We start from the raw sequence: 23487 nt of genomic DNA, 5'->3' as shown, positions 1-23487 counted from the left end.
ACATATAACCTCAGCATGTGTTATGATACACGTCATAAAGTTTCATTGCCATGTGATGATAATTAACCGGGCTATCCAAATTTATTATTATCTCCCTCTCTACATATACATTTCCACAATTCATAACTTTTCAACAGGGGAGAGAACGTGCAGCTATGTTTAGCCTCTCTGGTTTTCAACATGAAACTTGGGCGAAGTAAAATTGTAAATTTTATCAGAGAATTTCTCCCCGCATATTCACGAGCAGAGACGCATTTATGAAGCTTCTTGAAAAGGGATTCAGCTTCAACATTCACGCTAGAACGTGACTTTATCGTCACGTGAAAAAAAGTTGAAAAGATCATTCTGAAAAAAAAAAGGTATCAGATGTCATATGACGCTGATTCGGTTGATATTAACTGTTAAATTTATTATTATTTTTTTTTTCATGATTATATTCCTGTTTGTTTAATCAAATTGTTCTGGATGCTGTTTATTGGTGTTGGCATTATTATTATTATATGATAATTTCGGCTATCTCTGGTGGGAATATTCTCTTTGACATTCGCTCCATGTGTGTATGACACATGTTCGAAACATAGAGGCTTTGGCTCTTCACCGGGAAGACCGAACTATTTGAGGTGAGTTATATCACAATTACTATGAAATAATATCCGCTTTTGGACGCATGTTCAAGAATTATTAATTATAGCTCCAGTTTCCCATGACCGCGCTGTACAACTGTAACCACACACGGAGTATATACCGTTCCTTGGAAATATTTCCACCGTCATGAGTTGTGCCTGCCTTACATGGAAAATTTCTGACTGCACACAAGCGGAAACACATGGGGCGTGTGGGTTAATTAACCCGGAGTTCATGCGGGTTGAGTTATTCTTCGTATAAATGCAAGCATTTAGTTGGGATTTTTATTTTATTATTAGTGCTTGATATCTTTACTCTGTTCAATTTTTGTCTCAATTTTCTGTACCAAAGTCCGAAAGTTTTCTCATTTTGCGGCGATTCTCCGGAAATTTCAGGACATCGTGTCCTGAAATTTCTAGTTACTCTTATTCACAGTTTTCGATGTTGTGACGCAATTCGCCTTTATCATAAACTTCAAAAAGTGTATTCCAGAAATAATTTCGCAGCTGCAAATACTCTTCTCTCATAAGACTTGTGCAATTTAGCATTGTTGCAAAAAAAAAGGAAAAAAATTAAAAAAAACATCAATACAAAGCCGGGAGGTTCCATATCCCTTTGAAGTTTCTTCGTAGACAAAAATGGGTAGAGTATATTGTGCAAAACACTGTTTTCATAGCGTACCGAAATAAAAGAAAAATCTTGCAGTAGAGGGTTTGATCTTGGGTAAAATAGGGAAATATAACATTTGATAGAATAATATAAGAGAATATTCCTGTGTTTGGTTTGACATCCTCATTTTTTACGGTGTCTATGTGAACGTTGTGAGCGGCCAGGGAAAAAGCTTATTGTGTACATCCACAGACTCACTATCCATGTACGCAAGTTTTATCGAAGCAAACGCCGCAAGGTTCACACAAAACGATGTAAAAAGGGGCCAGAGATAATAAAGAGGACTTCTGCACTGTAGGCAATGGAAAGAAAAATAGCAATCGGCCAGAACGGAGGAGAACAAGAAACTTCTAAAGATAGCTCGTTTTGTTTATTTTTCTGTCCCCTGGTTTTACTACTGAGACAACATGCACAGGGTTTACCTGTGTGCAACCGCACCATAGAATACACAACTCGGACCAATTAGACTACGAGGAGTCGCAAATGATTGTACCTTGCGTGCTCCAGTCTCTTGAAATCATTACCTTCTACGAGCAAGTACATTAGCGTATGTCGTCAAAAGCCAACTCCAAATGTTATTGCTCAGGACAATGAATTAATTAAACTGTGATAGCATTGTGGTTGCAAAATTTTTGTTAGTCAAGACGCGGATTCTGGGGATCCGTAAATGTAAAGGGATTCATCTGAAAAAATTTATATTCCGCCATCCGCTTTATTCAACTGGATCTCTGATTCATCAAAATCCATACTCTTTTGCCAAAAATTGGTAGTACATTTTCATGAAGGCTTTCAGTGAGTTAAAGTTCAATAGTGATAAACCATTTCCTCAACATGACTGCGCGCTTAGTCTGAAGCACAACTGTTTGAAAAATAAAAAATAAAAAAAGTCAGCTTATAGTTCTTGTGACCTAAGCTGTTTTTTCTCCTCCACTCACGTTAATCCGTTTCTTCTACAAACGACACGACACTCTGGCATCGGCCTCGACTGGAATACGGAGAGAAGAACTCAGTGGCTCTGGGAATAAAAAAGTGGAGGGATATGGAACGACAAACCACGATACATACGTTGCTTTCCGTCTTGAAAGGCAGACATTGCTTTTGGCGGGAAGGAAAGCCCCTCAAGATAAATGATGGTTAGTATACCTGACACCAGCCTAAGCCAGGATAAGGAGCGTTATTAATTCTATACCGAATTCCTCTGAAAAAGGAACCTTGATGTGAAGGGTGAGGAACAGAAGATGAAGTGGCGATTTCGGTACGAAATTCTAAGATGAAGTTTATTTTGTAATAAACTTCTCCATCGGATGTGGAAGAAGCTTCAAAGTCTCAAGCCAATCAGATCAATCTCTTTCTCAAGGGAAATTTTTCCCGGAGCATTTTCACCGGGTAATTAAGCCCGCCCGTCGTTTCAATGCATTTATTGAACTTTAATATTTCTAGTCATTTTTATTGGATTTCCGCGTGGAGACCATCGAAATAAAATTCATTTACTATTGAATTTCCGTAAACCATATGAGAGTTATATGAATAAATTTAAATTCAGGTAATTTTGGTCCAATTTTTCATTATGTATGACCAAAACTGAATGAGGATTAAAATGAAATCTGATTTTTCTTAAATCAAGGAAAACCCGTTTAACTTGTTTAAAAATTTAAAAAATCAAAAATAAATCTGTCCGATGAAGATTCTTAAAATCACGATTCGTTACTACATTTTCTCAACTCCAATGAAGAATTAAGTTCCTCCCGGGTGAATATGTATTGAAAATAGAAGGAAGATTATCTTAAATTCAACGATCCAAGACCGCATCTCGTTTAAGCTGAAGAGAAGAGGGATTAAATCTTATTAGCGCATGAATTTATTATGAAATTATTACTGTACCGAAGAGACTTTGTTAATTTTTCAACGGGGAGGGACGGTGACGTGGAGATGAAACCTTCACGGGTCGAGAAGTTTGTTCGACTTGAGATTGCAGAATATAGCAGTTCTCGCAAAAGCAAAAACTTTTATAAACCTCATCCGTTATGACAAACCCATTTGCCTGCGGGAGGTCAACGATTTTTCTTCAATAAGTCCTTTCATGGAAATTTGACAACGTTTGCGCTTCTCCCCTGGATAATAAACCTCTACTCTCTCATTTTGCACTGTAATATTATTCAGAGCTTTTCAGAAGGAATAAAACTTATGCTGAATACCTATAGTTGAGTCATTATGGTGATCGATAAAATGGGTGATGAGTACCGAGAAAAATTGTAACCACAAATGGGGCCAGCGCTTCTTGATAATGAGGTATAGTTGATTATAATGAAGTGTTTGGTATCGGGTCTGGGATGAAGCCATATTGGCTGTGAAAAAAAAATCCCAATAAGCAAGGGTTTCGTTCATTTGTTCGGACTCGAATTAATTGATTCTCCCTCAATGATGAATGTGTCCTCAAAAATCTAATAAATCGATTCTAATGAGCCAATTTTTATATTTCCATTCTGAGTGGACACTTGATCGACTTCTTATTTAATTTAATTAAATTAAAAGTAATTCCGTCATTTTTTCATGTATAATATTATGTATATATATTATGACTGATTTTCATCGATAAAGCGCTGAGTCTCCATGCACTGGTTGTCGATAATTAATCAAACTTACTGCACCTGTACAATTTTTCACCGTCAATTGTCACTATAAAATACCTCACAAACTTTACGTCCAGCATTGCTGATGAGTATCTGAGAAAGGGAGGAAATGAGGAAAGGGTAAAAAAAATAAAGAAGAAATAAGAGAGAGTGGAGAACAAATTCCCTGTGGTATATTGCATGGATCCCATTCATATCCTCTAACGCCATAAACGCCAATCATGTCAGTTCGACAGGTCACGTTCTTCTGTCATCCTGCATTACATCATCTCTTGAAAACTTCTACCGGTTAGTTTATAGGATTCGAAGCAAATGTTTGGAATTGGAACAGTCCTCGGGGAGGTTCAAGTGTTGGAGATTGATTATCCGTGCCAACTTCGAGGAACCCGTGTCAGTTGGAAGATTCAATCGTCGATCATTCAAACGAGATGGTAATAATTGGGGAGAGTATCATAAGGTTAATTGGAAGGAGGACCGATTGAATTCGACTATGGAGGGATCATTTAATTGAAGATGATAATTGGTAGTTGAATATTTAAAATTGTATTAAACCCAAGATAACTATGCGCAATTTAGGAATTATAGCTCCAATTCAATTCTTCAATCAGTGTGACAATTGGAGGGTAGAATTTTCTCTCTTTCTTTTATATTTGTTTGGATCGTGTGCATTGTTTGCTCTGGTGGAATTTCCCAAATCGCACAGTTCCTATCTTATCGTATCTTATCTCGAGTTAAATATTTAATCAAATTAGAAGAGTGTCATATGAATAATCCTGCTCAATTTAGACCGAAAAATTTGTTAAGAGAAGGTGTGACCTAAGTACTAAACCTGACCCCATACCCACTAATTTACTGAAGGACACGTGTAATGAGAAATTCTCCGCTGTCCTCCGTTGCTAAAGGGGTCCTTTCCAGGATGAAATTAATTTGGTCCTCGTGCTAGATGACAATATACGATAAGAATGGCGAAAATTCTCATTCTCCCGGCAGCTTTTGTTACAGCCCACCTACACAGTTATACCATGATTTTTCACTCTTGTGGAAAATTTATGTCAACAGATAGCGTTTAACCAAAACGACATACCTAGCAGCTACATTATGGAGCAAGCTATATAATGAGGTCGACTGCTCATACGCGTTATCAAATTGGCCTTTTCACATTTACATCCACTTCTTTTTCCGTTTGTTAAAAAGGAAACTAGAAACAACGTGGATTAAAATCCTTTGACTTTGAGTAATTGCTGAAGCGGTCGTATTCCGGTAAATGCAAGGGAGATGTGATCAGTTTTTTCTGTTTCTCATTGTATTTTCTGTCATTCATGATTAGGTTTGAGTTTACTGTGGAGGGGTAATGGACGCTCAGGGGTACTGTCCTTTTTTTATACAAGATTGGTGCGCATTTATTCGAAATTGATTTTTCGGGGCTGTTTGTACCGTTTATTTTTACCGTTACCGGTTCAAGAATGATCCGGTGCAAATACCCGGGTAAAAAAAAAATTGTAATCGGAATATTTTTCCAAATTTTCAAAAAATTTCTGCAAAACTTTTCAGAATTTTTTTTTTATGAAACAGAAAAAAATCGCAGAACAAAACAATTTTATTTTTGGGAAAGGTTTTGAAAAATTTTTCAAAAATTTAAATGAGAAAATTTTTTTTATATAATAATAAGAAAACAACAGCATAATTTTAAAAACATTATATTCGCAAAAATTCCTGGAAATTATTAAAAAAATTACCGAAACATTTCCCAAAAATACAATTGTTTTGTTTCCCGATTTTTTTTGTTGTTGAAGTTTTTCAGAAATTTTTAGAAAATTTGGAAAAAATATTCCGATTACAATTTTTTTTTACCCGGGTATATAAAAAAAAGGGTATTCAATATTGTCATGTTTTAGCCGCCAAAATCTCGTCATAACATCTTTGAAACAACACATTATGCGATATTCGATGATTTGCAAGTTTCCGAGCGAGTGCTGCTCCATAAATAATTTGTGTAAACATTTTGAAATGAGTAGATGAAAGCTCATTGTCCCCCCTTTGAAACTACTCCCTGGGAAAAACTGCAGGTGCTTGTTCCCTGTTAAAATGGGGGAGGAAAAACTCAATGGGTACATTCTGATGAGGTGTTCCATTATTGACGAGGGCTTTTCTGTTCAATTTCCATTCCAACCCAAATCAATCGCAGCTAGGAAAATACGAATTGTTTAATAATCACCCTTCCAAACGTACATTTGTCCCGCATGCTGACAACATGTTTCATTTTTTACAAAGCCCAATATTAATTAGTAACAATTGTACGAATGCGAAGAGATAAAATTGATAAAGCATTGATATTAAATCTGGAAATTGGTATGGGTTTTTACCTATTTTGCATTCTAGTGCGGTTCTCAATCAACACATAATAAACTCTGTGAATGAATAATCATCTCGTGTATTGCGATTCCATAGAAAAAAATCAACCCCGGACTAGTGGATAGATGTGGAATATTAACCCCCTCACCTAATTCTCCATTCTCGCTGGAGTAATACGAATTACAAATTCGATACAACCGATTTTTCGTAAATGATTCATTCCATTTTTTTATTAGCTTTCCAGTTTTTAACTGAGAAATATTTTAATGAAAATTCTATACGTAAAAAAGGGAAGCAAGCACTTCACTTAATTTATGCATGACTATTATCGTTTTGATGTCTCTATTTCGTATTTTGTGAGGTAATCACGCGAGAGCCGAATAAACGGAGTTGAGGGTATCGACACAGATTGCCCTGTAATCGAAATACTTCAATAACAAGAATTCCTATTAAAGTAACATTAGAGATAGAAGTAAAAAAGATAAGGGCTGTTTGTTTTGAGGTTGACAATGAAGAGAGGATACTCACACCGAGAATAAAGTATAAATGAGATAAAGGCGGTATTTGGAGTGTGTTGGGAGGAGAAAGTGACCGTGACGGTTCAGCCTCTGGCTGGAAATTGTTGTCTTATTCGGCTTTGTCGCCTCTATGCTCAGCTACCCTTGTCCAGTCGACGGCGTCTACGGTAAATGAAATTTGCAGAAAGCACACGGAATACATGTAGGATGACGATGAGCCTGGCAGCAACAGAAATAGGGATAAAAGACTTTATTTCATTGTGCGAACAGACGTTGAATCGTAATGTTGAGTTTCTCGTCCATTGTTGTCTTGGATGAAAATTCGTCGTCGAGGTGGTTTATCTCGCACTTGTTGTTAAGCTCGTTCTGATTTTTCTCACAAATACGTAATTTCGTTACCAGCCTTCTCACTAATTTCATGGGATAGAGTAACTTCAGGTGCAGTAAAATTAATATAGCAGATATAAATACTTATTGGAGCGGTTTATAAATTTTTGGCAGCAGGTGCATCGGTGGATGGTTTATTTGGAAATTTCGTTGATCCTGCGTCAGTCCTTTAACTTCAGAGTGATATATGCAGTACTTGAGACATGTTTACTAACAAGTTACTTGCATACCTGTATTACTATACGTGACCGAAAAGGTAACAGCAGAAGTGTGTCACCACGAGAGAGCCATAGAATAAAACTATACCGGAAAGAAAAATATTTTATGAGGTCGCAATTCCTTTTGCCGCGACTTTCAAGGTGTATTATTGTGGACGTCAGTTGTAGTTGGAAAAGTATGGCTTTTTTTTTCGTCACTCCTTTGCGGACGAATTTCCAGTTTTCTCTGTATGGACTTTTTCTATTTTTCAGTCACTCAGTCTCTTGCCTCCTCATATTTCTTCATGTTTTTTTTTCTCACTTTTATTCTCTCTGAATTGGTTGCGTCTCAATGTCATTCTCAGGAGGTACAGAAAGCGACGAGGGAGAAAATTTATTCGTCGCTAGTGTCTCTCCTATCTTCACGCTAGTCTTTATGCGATGCGTCAGCTTTTCAGAAAATTGGTTAATACGGAAAATCTGTGCTCCACATTAGTCAACATGTTTGGTGTTTGTGTTAACTGATCCGAGTGCGGCAAATACAATTTATGTGGAATTTTCATTAGAATTGATAATTGTATCAAAGTTTGAATAGAAAATCTTTAAGATTCCTTGCATATAGTTGCAGGCTTTTAATTAGTGAGTGGGAGAAACTTGGTAATTTTTTCAAAAAATGTGCATGAAAATGTAATTACGTGGAGATGATGCAGTTAGCATGGATTAGATGAATTGAAAAACGATCGAGCGACTCAATTGAATTTCCGACGAGCCTGAGAGTTGCCCTATCCCAATAGCATTCCTCCACACACCCCGAGGATACCATCAATCGCATTCCTGGTCTAACGATCTCCATGGAGATAGTTGGGAAATATTTTTCATCCCAATTTTTGGAATGGCACTCCTATCATTGCCAGACATTCCTCCGAGAGTTTATGCAGATCTTTGTTCGTCCTCGTCTATTCCATAAAAAAATTGAAACTTTGCGTTGAAATAGGGAAGACGGGGCACGAATCGTTTGGCTGAACAAGGAACAAACTCGATGTGCGGCAAGAATGTACAAAAGACAATTTGAAAGTTTTCTATGCAGATAATTTAAACAAGCGAGTGCATTCTTCCGCGGAAGATTGAAACACCGCGCCACTCTCTTCGTCTCCCTTGAAAATCAACTTTCTCATGGTAATATCTTTTTTGGCTTTTCTGCACTATAGCACATATAGTTTTCCGGTACATCATGATAGCTACTTTCCTCCTCATGAAATTCGAAGTAGCAGTAATGACATTTCACATGTTATGCATTGTGCTTTCTATCATAAAGTTTTGGTTTAAAGGGGGACAGGGGTCGGTAGAGCGCAAATACTGTGAGAAAAACTTTGACCGTCAATTTATCACTCTTTTTCATTTCTCAGTACCAGATAAGCAAGACACTAACGGAAACCGAGTAATGAGCTTACTATTGAAGACGAATGACCTACGTATGCGTGTCGCATGAATTTTTAAGATTTTTTGGTGAGGACTTCCGTTTAACCACATGCTCATCCCCTAGAGTTTAAATTAGTTAAATGATAAGGCTGCTGTTGAGATAGTTAAGGTTTATAAATATATCGGATAATCTTCTGTAATGAGTGTTGCGTGTTGTGCAGTACGGGGCAAGTTCATGAGGAACTGCCACTGGATTACCAGTCACGGAAAATAATGAACCTGGACTTTTACCCACGCTGATTTCCTTTATGTGAACACAATTGCGACATTGTTGGTGAAGGTGGAAGGAGATACATGAAGCAATTCAAAAACAAAATTTTCATGGTAAGGTTTTATGGTATTTTATAATTAGATGCTAATTAACGGGGTACATCGGTCGGGTTTGAAGGGCGTTATTTCGGTGAAGATAACGAGCAAAATAAAATAATGAAAAGTTCCATCCTCAAATTTGTTTACAAATAAGGAAGGGATTGTACTGAGATTAAGAGAATTTTACCGTGACCCCAATTGACAAGACTAAATTTCTTTTTCTATGATGTTTTTTGGCCGCAGAGCGGAAAACAGATTGATGCGAGAGCCGTGAACGTACGTAAAACTATTCAGCATAAAAATCAGTTTCAATAGCGTTTAAATTTGGAAATGAACTCTGTAACTGAGGACCGACAGGGTTTTACATTTGCCGATGGTATTTACGTAAATTTGACTGTCAAATTAATGGGAAACTGATACAATTACAATTGAAGGGCTTTAGTTGAAACCACACACATCATTGGTCCCACCAAAATCGAAAATTGGTGAAACATTTCAATAGAATGGCCTTTCAGTGGGGCCGAGTGGATCTATCTATATTTTTCATTCTCTGTCGAAAAGTACAATCGTGTTTGGTATAATCGACTTATCGGGTATACGCGGAAATTTGCTTGCATTCATGTACGTGCCGTTGGCAGTTTCAGGTTGATTAACTGTGGCGAATGAATTTACTCAGCGTGGGCGATATGCCAACGGGCTTTTACGTGGAGAAGGGGGAAACGACAGTAGAGTCTATATGTCATGGCGAGACTAATTTTTTTGATGATTTGTGATTCAAGTAACACCAAATATTGAATGCTACTTGCGTCAGACCAGTTAATTAATTTAATTCATCGTATTCTTGATAATTCATTAATTAGAGCACAAACGTCTCATTTAATGGCAGTCGTATGTGTGTATTTTTTTCGAGTGGTATCGGATGACCTTCCATTTAGATACGGCTCTAGAATTTTTCCAGTTGTAAATATGTTAATTAAATTCATAAATGGTAATTATTCGTCGTGGGAGAGAAAATCAATGGATTCGACATTTTTTTTTAGGGGAAGAACCCTCGTAATAAAAATTGCACAACCCAAAAAAAAAAACGATGAGATAAAAATTTTGCAGGATTGGGTGGAAAACAATCGGTGCGGTTCTTGGCAATTCGAGTCTCTTGTTCCAGATGTTTTATGGCTATCCTCGTGGAAAAACTGGGCATAAGTTTACGAGCGTCTCAGAATGGAGATGAATTTTCTGCTAAGATGAGCACGAAACTACCATTGTGAGTGATTTGAATGAGATAATACTTCCACTTCGAAAGACTCCAAGCCGTCACTCTCATATGATTCAGCCAATCCCGCAAATTCGGTTTTGAAGAAAGTTTCCAGAACACGGGGTTAATTTATCACACTCCCTCCATAACAAGGAATTCCGTTGGATTTGGTGGAGTTGCAGTTGGAGAATTGAGAGTGAGATAAACTGGAGCTTGAAAGGGTTCAGACACTCGGGCTCTCGAGAAATCAACTAGCATGAGGTACTCTACTTCGGCCATTCCCCATCGTTTATTCCAAACGGTGGGTACAGTCCTCCATCTTTCCCTCCAAAACTTTGAGAGAAAAGTTCCAGAAGCTGGAGGATATAGGAAAGTTTTGTCTTTACCTGGTTGCTTCGAATTCACTTACACCAAATTCAAACGTCTCTCGACAATTTCATTCCGAATGAGTGAAATCTTCTGACTTTTTCCAATGTAACTCTTCGGAAAAAGGACTTACCGAATCTCCTATAATCGTATCGTCATTTCTCACAGAATCACCGAAAATTTATCACCGTAATTACACCATTGATACGTCATTTTTATTCATTATCTTTTTCGATGGTATTGCGCTCAATAGATGAAATCAATACCAATCAAAAAAATTATTTTCATACAATCATTTTTAACCACGTCTTTAGCTTATTGTTCTCTCCGAATACTGATCAGGGGAGAGCATTGAATATTTAATAGACTCATGTTTCTCCGTCAAATCCAAACAAAGCTCTGGATTTTTATGTATTTATTTGCATTTTATTTTCGAGGAAAGCCTGTTTCAGGCCATCACTCATGAAACCCGAGAAGATTCAACCAGAATTACATGGTTCCCTGGATTATAGTTATCGGTAGAATGATCATGAATACTGATAAGCGAAGCCGTAAGCCAAGAAGAATCAGGAATTACAAATGAAGGAATAGAGCATACGGAATAATTGGTCGAGCAGAAAATGTTGGTAATTTTCAATTGAAATTTCCATAGGATTCTCTTAAAGCCAAAACCTTTGGCTGAGAAAACATTTTCCCAATGTATAAAGATGTCTGTCATTTGAGAGCAATTCCTCTTGTTCGTAAGTATTGAAAATAAAAGTGATATAATTTTTTTTGTAATGAAAATTCAATATTAATATTGGTATGAAGTAAATATTCATTCAAGAAGTAATATATATTTCCTGGTAATTATTGTTACATAATTTGTACTTATTAACCGTTTGTCACGTGAATTTTGAATATTGAATTTTCTCCGGGTGTAAGCGTCGGCTGTCTTAATTGATATGCGACTGGATTATGATTGTATCTGATCAATAAATAAGTCAGTCTGAGATATATAGCTTGAAGATGTAATTTCCCAGTTGAAGGAGCACCACTAAGTGAGTGCGTGTTTCCTTCCCTGTCAGACGTTCATTCAGACCCTGGTGTAACAGGAAACCCTCAATGCATTCAGTGTGACTCAACGCAATATAATCCCGATATGGCATCACTTCCGTTTCGTGAATAAGCGAAGTTACTCGACCGTGATGACGTGAAGGAGTCTCTGCTTAAAGTTCAATACTTAAACACAGCTAGGGGGTACGTAACGCGTAGAATTATTGAATTTTCTTGAATTACCTAATGATTAAGACCTAATAATATAATATTACCTATAGTGGCTAGACTTATTGAAATGACTATGCTGTCATTTTTGAATTTGCGGTAGTTAATCGAGTTTAGTATGACGATTAGAATATCTCCGTGAGTACATAGTTTGCAACAATATTTATAACTACAATATTATCATTCGTGCAAAAAGCATCGAATGAAGTACATAAAACATGGATTTATGAGAAGGACGAGTTTTAATAATGAAGAGATCACGCAACCATGTGTGCACGTTGTATTGAAAGTTTGATGTAACACGAATGGTAACATAAACTTGAGCTTTTCTACAGGCCACTAAATTCTCATCTACATTTAGCCACAGATTTCAATAAAAGTTTTTCAAGGGCTTTTGGAAGCCTTCCATGAACAGAAATACGATGAAACATGAAAAGTTTGGATAACAAAATACACTGATAAAATTCAAAGCATTAAATTGCATCAGTGATTCAATGCCACGCGGTACCACCTCTGCATGTAGGATGAATGTGGTTTCCATCAAGTTTTAATATGCTGTTCCTCATGCATCATCCACCATCAATTTCGTAATTGCTGGGGGAAAATGACAAGCCGCAATCATCAAATTGTCCATAAAATGCTTTTTCATTATGTTTTCGGTGACGCACCCTTATTGATCTCCACATGATTGACCACTGCTTATTCAGAACCCATGCTAAATTTCGATCGCCGCGTCTCTACCGATAATGTTCAATATAATATAATAATGAAATCAATATAAATTATGCATTTTTCATTGCAATGTTATCTGCTTGGAGTGTACTTGAAAAATGCAAATATTAACGAAAAGCACGCGTAATTCGGAGGGGAAATAATGTCGAAACATTTTTTATTGCCACATTATTGCGAGTGATACGATAATTTATTCGTGTCTCAGTGGTATCGTGAAAATAAAACGCTCAACGATAAAGGAATATGGCTGTTGTGGAGTCAATGTCTGTATATGTCTATATCTACATTGGCGTTTGTTAAGGGAAAGTGGCTGGCGTGACATGAAGCAATTGTAGTTTGAGTTAGAGGTGAGGGTGCGGCGCCGGCAATCTATTTCAACGCTGTGGCCAATCATCGTTGCTAAACAGTTAAGCTAACTTCGAACGGGTTATTATGCAGTCTAGGTTACCAAGACGCCATTGGTTTTCCATAGGTATGGCAGTCGAGTACACGCGGTTCGCAAAAAAAAAAAAAATCACGTTGTTTCGTCAATTTAATGCACTGATATAACAATTTATTATCAAACCTGTCTAAGAAATTTCTTATACATCAGAATTAATTAGCCAATTCATTGACAGGAAAATCGATTTTTAATCGAATATTCAATGAGCCACTTTTTTTTATTTCTATCATTTTTTACGTTAGGCAAATTATTCGGAGATACTTAACGATCCCTTAAAACTTACTTTTTTTTTACTCCTAGTAATTTTACCCTGAGTCGCATGTTAAATTGGTAACAGGAGCGCTTGACCACCTGTTTTTTTTTACAATGGCCATAAAATGGATATAAAATCCATTAATAGCGGAAGAAATAGGTATACTCGTGGGATATTACAAATTCGTTACATCAAGGTGGAGGAAAATGTGAGGTTAGATGAGTTGCTTTTATGGGTACACGTGTCACAGGACTATACAGGTCTGGAGAATTTTCCGCAAGCTCACATTACGTGTTGGACAATTTGAAAGTATGTTACTCGCGAGATTTTAGTACTGTTATACACTATCACCATTTCCTCTTGTTTCATAATATATATATTTTTAAAGAGAAATTATTTCGCAATTGGATTGAGTTCAATTATAGACTATGAAGAAAGCTTTCCGAAATTTGACAATTTACTCAACAGTAAATATACTTATTCCGAAAAATTTTTTGCTCTCCTTGATGCTGGGGTGTGCCACTATTTCATTAATTCCTCACGAATATCACCGTCGCCGTCATAATCGAATTGCAACACTTGGGATCCTCTACTCACTAATAAATGCCAACGGGCATCACGGAAAATTATGAGGAACTTCTACAGGAGGGTGGAAGTTGCAGACTTAATCGAGATAAGACGAATTCGATTAATTCTTCCTTCGTTACTTCTCCTGATACAATATAAAGTGTGTCAAACTTCGAATGAATTTGAAGGAACTCGAAATTCTCATTGTGTCAATTCGTTGATAGAATGATTCTGTTGCAGCAATAAATGAGGCTTTCTCATAGTTGACGAACGACCAATGTGAATCCCTTTTAAAAAAAGCATGTAATATTTTTTGTCAGCTTTTTTCGGTCCAGCTAACCTTCATTTGACGTTTTTTATATATATGTATTTTTTCATTTGAATACATTTGAGGATAATTAATGTTTTCAGGGTATATGAGGCAGTTTGAAACATTGGGAACCCCTAGCACATATATTCGGCATAATGTCGAAGAATTTCAATAGTATGATGGGCGAGAATACCTGAGGTGTACCGAAAGCGTCAACAATTTCAAAGATGTATGAAGATGACGCATCGCTACAATCTCTGAGATGAACCTCAGAGGAAAATCGTAACATAAACAATGAGGATATACCAACAAAGTTGCGCGAAGGAAGAGTTTAGTTTAGCAAGATTATCTCCTCTTCCCGAACTTTCCACGATGAGACCAACATTATCTTTGGAATCTTCCATACCTTTAATCTCTAATCTTCTAGATCTGCTCGGTCATTGTTTCATGAATAAATTTTCGCAGGTGATCCTAATATAAAGAGGAGAAGGGAAATCGATCTCGGAATATTATAAATAATTCGTTTCTGGGATTTCGATTATCAATTATGGGAAAAAGATGAACAATATTTTTTCATCTTCATAGATTCAGTGTCTAAATAAATAAATGAACTAGTGGAATAAATATGGGTAAAACGTATTAAATTATGAAACTTGTTAATCATCATGGGAAAATATTGTTGAGTGAGGAAGTCTCTAAACGACATCTCCAGAATTTTAATCCATCAAATATTTCACTTTTCTTTGCGTTATTGGAGAATAGGATGAACCATAAAGAAAATCTGATCATGTCATGTAATAGTATTATGTACTACGCTTTTTCATCCTGTCCATTGGGCTTTGGCCTGTGGTAAGTTTCATTTAATAGCATCTATTGAACATGAAAATCAATTTTCCCATTATTCTTTCATGAATTGATTTTTTTCATTGAAATATTGTCTAATAAACACCCGGTTAAAAAAAATTGTAATTGGAATATTTTTTCCAAATTTTTTTTACCCAGGCATTTATATCGATTTTTTTAAAACGATAAGTTATTACATCGATGGCTGTCTTCCATGCGATCTCGATTTTTCCCATAAATGTATTCACGATTATGACTAATCTCGGAAAACATTCAGTCATGCGAAGAGAAAAGCGAAGATTCAAGCTCCCCGAAGAGCCCTGAGCTTCCTAAAGCTAGCGATATTTTCCAAGTGAGTACCACAATTGATTCCGGCTAGCTTGAAAATTGCACATACACATTTGGTGCTTCTTTTAATATACCCTACATTTCACCCTCATATCCTTGCCGAAGAGTTGGCGAACGCGCAGGGTAGAAACGAAAGGTTTGCACTGATAGTGTGAGGAGGAGCAAGAGGACATGAATGGGAAAGCAGAACGGCGATGGTGGTGCAGCCTCCTTCGGGCCGTTTTCCCGCAACCCGCCCGAATGCTCTCCAACATACTTTTCAGAATCTCCAAGGTAATCCCATTGAATTTCCGGATCTATATAATTTCCAGTCGATCGAACAGACGCGATGGGCGTTCCTATACGCCCAGTGTTCATGCTTTCCCTCGATCGTTTATTCTTAGTATTAAGGAGTTGGAATTATGGCTCTAGTGAATTGAATTTTAGTTACGCAGGTTTTATCGTTGTTTTCCTCAACATGTACCGTAAATTACTATTAATTTGAATATATATTGACTGAAGGGAAAAATCACGTCCATTTTGTCCGGCCTTCAAGTGCTTCTCCGGTGCTGAAGGAGAACGAGGAAATTATTGCGGGAATTTTTCGAAATGGAGAATTATCCGAATATTCAAGAAATTACAGAATTCCTTGATAAAAAATTGATAAAAATCTCATGTTTTTGTACGTGAAATTTCAAGTGCAATTTTTCAAGAGTATTGCTTAATCGATATTTTGCCACTGAATCGCGTGAATCGGATCGTGAAATTTCCGGCAAATTTTCCTCTGTTTACTGTGCATTAAAATCAATAAAGCAGCGATGAATATGGATGCGGTCGTGTAAAAGATGCTCCGCGAAGATTCTGTGTAATTCTATTGCTGAGAAAAATATCCAGCCCTCTCACCCCAAGCAGGCATCTCACCTTTATCCCTCAACTGAAAGCATTAAAATGAATAGGGCATGACAATTACAGGAAGCCCTCAATATTCAATGGCTTGGTCTTGCCTCTAACCTACAGGACTCAGGACTATTAGCTGAATACTGTGAATTGAGAGCTTCTTGATTCTTATTGAGAAATTGCACTTGACGACTTAAACTCAATTCTCCTGTTCTTCTGCCTAGAATTTCACTATTATCGGGGAACAATTGACATTACCTCTGGTGCAGTCTGAGTGGAAAATCAAGTCCCTCTGGCACAATAGAAAATACTTATCCACTATTTTAGGGAGTTCACCACTGACTAGGGGAAAATCCTGGGAATATTCAATGAGCCCGAATTTGTGGAAATGGGTGTAATGGCTCTCGATAACCATTGTAATGAGCCAATCATTTTCTCGAGTTCTATGGCTTTGCGACTAGATAATTTTTACTTCAAGTTGAAGAGTCTGGAGGAATAAGGACTCAACATTGAATACCATTTGGAAAAAAGAAGACCTATCGCAGAATAATTTTCAGGTTGAAAAGGGCAATTGGAAAGTTTATGAAAGAATTGATTGAAGAATCCGTGTGGCTGCTAACGAAAACCAGCTCATTACAAATTTCAATCAAGAGCGTACGTTCAATCGAGGCTTTTTTCTCAGTGGAGAAAAAAACGACATGCACGGCTATTTAACGGTTTGTTTTCTGCTTTCACGTTTCATCCACTTGTTGTTGAACAGTGGAACGACTGTGGTCCTGTATTTACAAGCACTTCCACATCTGTGAAATGAGAACGAGAAGAGGCCAAGGGGAAGCAAAACCCTATTGACTTACCCGTAATCAGTTTAGCAATTTCAGTTACGGCAACGCATTGCGGTATAGTCAGAGAAGTTAGCTATATGAGTACATATCATTAAATTTTGTAGAGCTGTGTAATTACTACCAGCTATGATCATGAACAAAGCATCTATGCCGGCGCTCGTTTATTTATTTACTATAGGAAATGGAACAACTCCCCGTAGAAATTCGTAATTTTTGTGCATGATTTTTCGTTTGGCGAAATGTTAGTGAGTAATTAGTAAATAATTAATCTTTTCAGTGAATGTGTACATAAGGGGCCTCACCTAATCACGCCTTCAGAAAAAAGTGAAAAAGTTCGGATTTTCAGGGGAATTTTAGATAGCGATAATTCATGTCTCACTAAAGATTCAGAAAAATTGGGGGTGAGTCCCCTAATGTGCATATTTACCCTCTTTTCTTCAGGGACGTGTAAAAAAACTCGAGTGTAGATTACTCCCTAGTAATTGCGCTGTTTTCTATGGTCGAAGTATTTTATGATTGAAGTTAAAAGGTAAACTGCCATTACCCACGGAAAATACAATACAATCAGTTTGTTTTATTGGAATTGAATGTTTTAACGATGCAAAAAAACAATTTGCAATTATTTCAACGAATCTCATCGGCTTCATTTGGCTAGAAAAATCTATTACCGTGATGGATGAATCATTTGAGCTCTGAGAAATACTTTACAAATATCGAGCAAATCTTTAGCGGAGTTGTAGATTGTGTCAAAGGAGTTGACAGGTGAGTTATTATGATGAATGTGAGGTTCCTCGAATGACATAGACTGCCATCCATGATATTTATCTCTAAATTGCAAATAATCGGTTGACGGTCTGGCCGTTAACTGCCAGGTTAGAGGATGAATGAGTGACAACCTGACATGATGAGTAGATTGCGCGTAAGTCAGTTATGGATCAGTGCACTTGTAATGTTGCATTCGAAATGCCTAGATCTGTTCGGCTAATTATGTTATACGTAATCTGCATGTACGACAGAAAAAAAATATATATAATATATAATTGATTTTAATACTCACCGACAACATTGAGATGAACAAAATGACTCATGTGCGGTGTAGTTGAGACTTGGCACTCGTATATACCGCTGTCCCGCAGCTGGGGAAACTTTATTTGTAGCGTCCAATCGTCGGAATGAACGTTGTGAATGGCACGAAATCGCTGGTCACTGGTGTACGTGTAACGTCCGATCGTCAGCAGATGAATGTCTCTGTGCCTCACCCATGACACTTGTAACGCCACCTGCGAACATGCACAGGTTACCAAAGGTTATATTCGCTTGACAATCGAAGATAAATTACTCCTACCTATACATTCGTCTGTCATTCTATATCCCGCGATAGCGGGACGAGGGTTACAAGGGAAAAATAAAAAAAAAATATGAAATCATCAAAATCCATAAATTCTTTGTTATCTTTTCATTCTCGCTGTTTGCTATGCAAATTCAACATTTTTTTCTGTTATTATTTTTTATAATCTTTCCATCGGTGATATCAAACGTGTGACGAAAATTGCGCTGTGATTTCAGGAGTGAGCAGCCCCTCGCCAGCAGTACAACTCTAATAAATTCTAATTCTCTGAATACTACTTATTTCTTCTCATTAAAAGAGAGGAAGCATATGAGAAAAACTAAACAAGCGTTATCACTTTGAGCAAGGGACTCGTTAAAGACAACATGTGAAAATGAGATATGTGTACAACACGCGCAATATATCTCATTTTATTCATCTCCCGTTTTGCAGCTTTCCTCACTTTATAAATCCCTCTCTCTCTCTCTTTTAACTTGTTCATATATATCCTCTTCTAGCTTCGTCACAAAGATACCCCGTGGGCGTACTTTCATCCCCTATTCCCTCACTCATAACGCAGAGAAGAGAGAGGGCTGTCTCTTGCTGAGAATTAATAGCGTCGCTCTGCATATCGTTCCGGAGTTAGCATGTAAAGTAATGGAGAAATGGTATTTCACCCCTGGCGTGATAATTCGACTTGTTCAGTTCTGTGAAGATATTTTTTTTTCACAATTTTTCAATTTTTCATCTAAATGTCAGATCGTTTATCCCCGCTGTATGACGCGAGATTCTGTATTTTAAAGTTGACGTTTAAATTTTTGCAGACTATACAGATTTAAAGTAACTCGATGTACCACAAAGGCCAGTGGGCTGAGGAAAAGGGGAGATTGAATTAGCCTTTAGAAGCGTCTGGTTCATATGCAAATGTTCTTGTAATTACGTGCGACTAATTATTTTGAAGGGTGTAATTGATTCATGAATGTATGCTGGGTCGTTACTGAGATTTCATGACACGTCAAATGATATAAAAATTGAATGCAGACGTGGGACTTTATATTGATAATTTCCTTTGCGACGTTGAGACAAGGTTTTCGGTTGTATAAGCTTACAGACGATTGAAACTAATTTTACGAGTCCAGAAAAAATGGATAATTAACAAGTCAACTCGTTTGAGGCTGATGGAGTTCATTACTCCCAGAAAAAAAAGTTCCTTATAAACTCAAATAAATTATCCAGTTAATTATTGTATAATTATATTTGCGCCATTTTACATAATTATTTATAAAAGAATAAGACGATTTAGGTCGTGGGGAAAATATAATTGTCATGAGGGGACACGTGAAAAGTTTTAACACGTGCAAGGGAATGAACTATCGGAGAAGTATTATGTGGACAGTAAAACATCAACAGACCTTCCCCTCCGTTACCTAATAGTTGGAAACCGAAATGATATACGGAAAATAAGTCCTCTACCGGGAAGTAAAATCAATAAAACCACCGAAGGATCGTAAAAAGAAAAGCCCCAGAAGAGCTGGAATGAAAGAAGCCAATGTGAAAAAGAAAAACAGCCACGATCCACCGAAAGGTAATGAGGAACCCCGAAGCACCTGTGATGGAAGCAACAAGCATAAAAGTCCAATATACCCAAGGCACTGAAGACAAATACACTTTAAATTTACTTATAAAAGAGTATTTACTCGAATTAAGGGGTTACTCATTTAAACCCTAGAATTTTTACCTTTTTTTTTATGATCGCTGTATACTGCATGAATCATGTTTATGAACAACATTATATTATAATTATTTCTTCAAATAATTATTTTATAAATAATTTGAAGGCGGTGAAGGGGAGAAGATTGTTTCACGGACCTGTCAAAAATATGGTGGAAGCAGTGAAGAATACATCAGCGCTTTTTACGAGCATTCTCAGATTGTCTATCTACGTAACGTAACTTCTGCTATATTTTATGGTTCTGGGGTGCCATATCTATATTATCCCGAGGAAATCGACACTATAGCATAGTTGAAGAAGTCGACGCCGTCGTGCACCTGCGTCGAAGATGCCCAACATCTTGACATTCTGGTGGTTCATAAAATCGTTGTACGTTTTATGATCATGGTGAAATGTATGGTGGATGGTAACAGACTTATGCCGATGTTACCTCCATGTCTCGTTATATTGAAGTTTGGGATTTTCCTTAGATACATCACAGAGTGATAAGCCATTAAAACCTCGAAATATGTTGGGATATACACGGGTTTAGTACAATCAATAAACCCCTTTAGAGAATGCATGAGTTCGCAGATAGCTGCCAAATCCACCGTTAAGCTTTTTTCGTAAGTAGTCTCTCTCATACGAAATGTTGAGAAAATATATCGGTAGTTTTACCGAGGAGTAAGTAGAAGTACAAAACTCTCAAATCCGATTACTTTTAATTGATCGTCTGAAAGGGGATATGATTGCGTCGATAGTTCGACCTATTTATCATGATAAATTGGATTGAAATGATAAAAAAAAAAATATGAGAGAGCTGAGGAGTGGTACGGACGTCGGTAACTCAGTGGCTAGGTGCGAGTCTAGTTGTAGTTTCGATTCCCCGTTGAATTGAATTTTTCAACAGGCACCAATATGATAGGATAGAGCCAATTAGCCGAAAGGGTCGGAATATAAAAAAAAACCTGAGAACTGACTAGAGTCCATTCATTCTAGCAATGACTAATTATAATACTGACTCGCCGCCAAGGTGATGATAATTAAATTTAATACGTGAAAAATGATCTGTAAGATGTGCATGGACAGTTAATTGAAGAATATATTCATGTACATGATGTCGATCATGTGCTTTATTTTTATCCGAGTTTAAAGTTGTTCTTTCTAGCGTAATTCATTCTCAAGTTTCGTATCCCACCGGAAGTTCATCGTTGTTCGATGGGAGTTTCTGGAACATCCGGCTATGATAAGCAGAGAAACATTCAGCTCAGAGTAGCTGATATTGTTGGTATACACAACATATATTGTACGAAAGGGAAGTAAAGAGACAGGGATATGGAGAGTGGAAGGAAAGGAAGGCGGATGACACGAGCTGTTGCAGTTTCGTATCGTCCAGCAAACCTCCCGTTCGGTGTCTCACTAACATACTGTGCACCTAAAACGCTTTGTATATCTCTACACTGTTGCATCGGGATAGTTTATTATTGTTCTTCATTATTCAGTGGTTTTCAAACTACTGGAAATGGTTGTTATCATAAAGTACCCTAAGGATATGTATTCACGTTGTTCTAATGTAATTGTACTCAATGAAAAAGTGAATTACAGTATTGAGAGTATTTCATCAATTTTTTCATTTTTCTCTCGCATCTAAAAGTTGGAAATGACTCAGGTTATAAACAGAATATATTACATCTAACAGTTTAATTATGTGAGTTAATGAGTTTGTGCTATTACCCGAAAACCCCTAAAGAGTAATTCCATTGTTCCAAATTTTCCAATTATTACATTCTCACTCTATTAATTATACATTTATTCGGAAATTTGGTGGACAGTATATCGTATGTTCCTCTTAATAGCAGAAATGATATGGAAGTGCCCCTGATGTTTTGTGAGCAATTGGAAATGAAATTTTTTTTGTTGTTATTTCGCGGTGAATTTAATTTAGCCAGCAATAATAAAAGAAATAACGATGGAAGGATACAAAAGACAATGGAGAAATGTAGGAAATAAAAGATGAAAAAAGAATGGCCGTGACGAGAACGAGAGTAAAGGGTGAGACAGGAGTTTTCCATGAGAGAGAAATGGAAATACCGTGGGAAAATTAGGGACATTGGGAAAAGGGATGGGTGAGAATAGAGAGAGGAATTGAGGTTCGAAAAATAGAAATGGCCGTTGAACAAGTTGTTTTATTCGCTCGGCATCTTTATTGATTGTCGAACCTCATGTCCATCCCTCCCTTTCAATTTCAATTCGTACATATTTGCATGTGCCCTAATATTTCCCACGTTCTTTTGTTGTACGTAACAAAGACTCCTTTCCCGTGCAGAACGAGTTTCCCTCTTTTTCCAAACCCAACGAATAAAATATTGAAAATTGGCCCTGAATACCTCACCGCTACGAAGAAAAGGAAAATAGTTCCATGAAGATTGCATAAGTGATTGAAAAAAAATCAGTTGGTGGATATTAAATTATTTCTCCACTCCACTTATCAATATCCACTAAATGATTATCTCTTGGAAACTGAATTCAAATCTCTGGTGGATATGGAAATGGAAATGAGAAAAATTCCATTAAATCACTTGAGTATAAGCGATGCAATATTGCAGAATGCAATCCCATGAATTTCTTCACTTTTTGTGTACACTTTTTTTTAACAGCCACGAATTTTCTCCGATATAGGTTAATGAACAGAGCGACAGAGCATTGCATGATAGCATTCTGCAGGTCAACGTGCAAATGGTCGATTTATGGTGTGCAATCGATTGCAATCTTTAGGTGTATTGCTGGATCGTTTCGTGTAGGTCGAAACCCTTTCGCACGATTGGTGACACTATACTAGCCCTTTTCCCATGATCTCATACTGAAGAGCCACTCTGCTAGTTACTGTCCCTGGAGTGCACACCATTACTGTAGTTTCGGTGACAGTAATGGAAGTTCGATATCGCCAGGAGTTTAGGGTATAGTTACCAATCAGTTAGTCGGTATTGGAAACTTGACTTTCAATCAGGATTATCACATTTTAGGACCGATCATGAACGGCGTTAGAAATGTTATAGTAATATTTCTGTATGTTCTCTTCAAAGTGGTGGAATTTTTTGTGTCACTTTTTGTTATTATTTTTCAAGTGCGCTGGGTCAAGGACGATGGAGATAAATTGCAGGACATGCGTCAAATGCATCTCCCTTAAAAT

At 37.0% G+C, this 23487-nt stretch overlaps 1 protein-coding gene across 1 annotated transcript in view; it reads right to left on the bottom strand.

Moving 5' to 3' along the window:
* The window catches only part of LOC105268978 (T-lymphocyte activation antigen CD86), a gene marked incomplete in the record, with an annotated part of 141679 nt that overhangs the window by 23792 nt on the left and 94400 nt on the right, over positions 1-23487 (bottom strand). The window contains 1 exon segment of the mRNA XM_011308920.1: positions 18317-18539. Within this exon segment, the coding sequence (XP_011307222.1) occupies positions 18317-18539 (223 nt within the window).

The sequence above is a fragment of the Fopius arisanus genome, unplaced genomic scaffold, assembly GCF_000806365.1.
Source record: "Fopius arisanus strain USDA-PBARC FA_bdor unplaced genomic scaffold, ASM80636v1 scaffold00063, whole genome shotgun sequence".
NCBI lineage: Eukaryota > Metazoa > Arthropoda > Insecta > Hymenoptera > Braconidae > Fopius > Fopius arisanus.
Note: the sequence above shows the minus strand (reverse complement) of the source record. Positions and strands in the feature narration are given on the sequence as shown.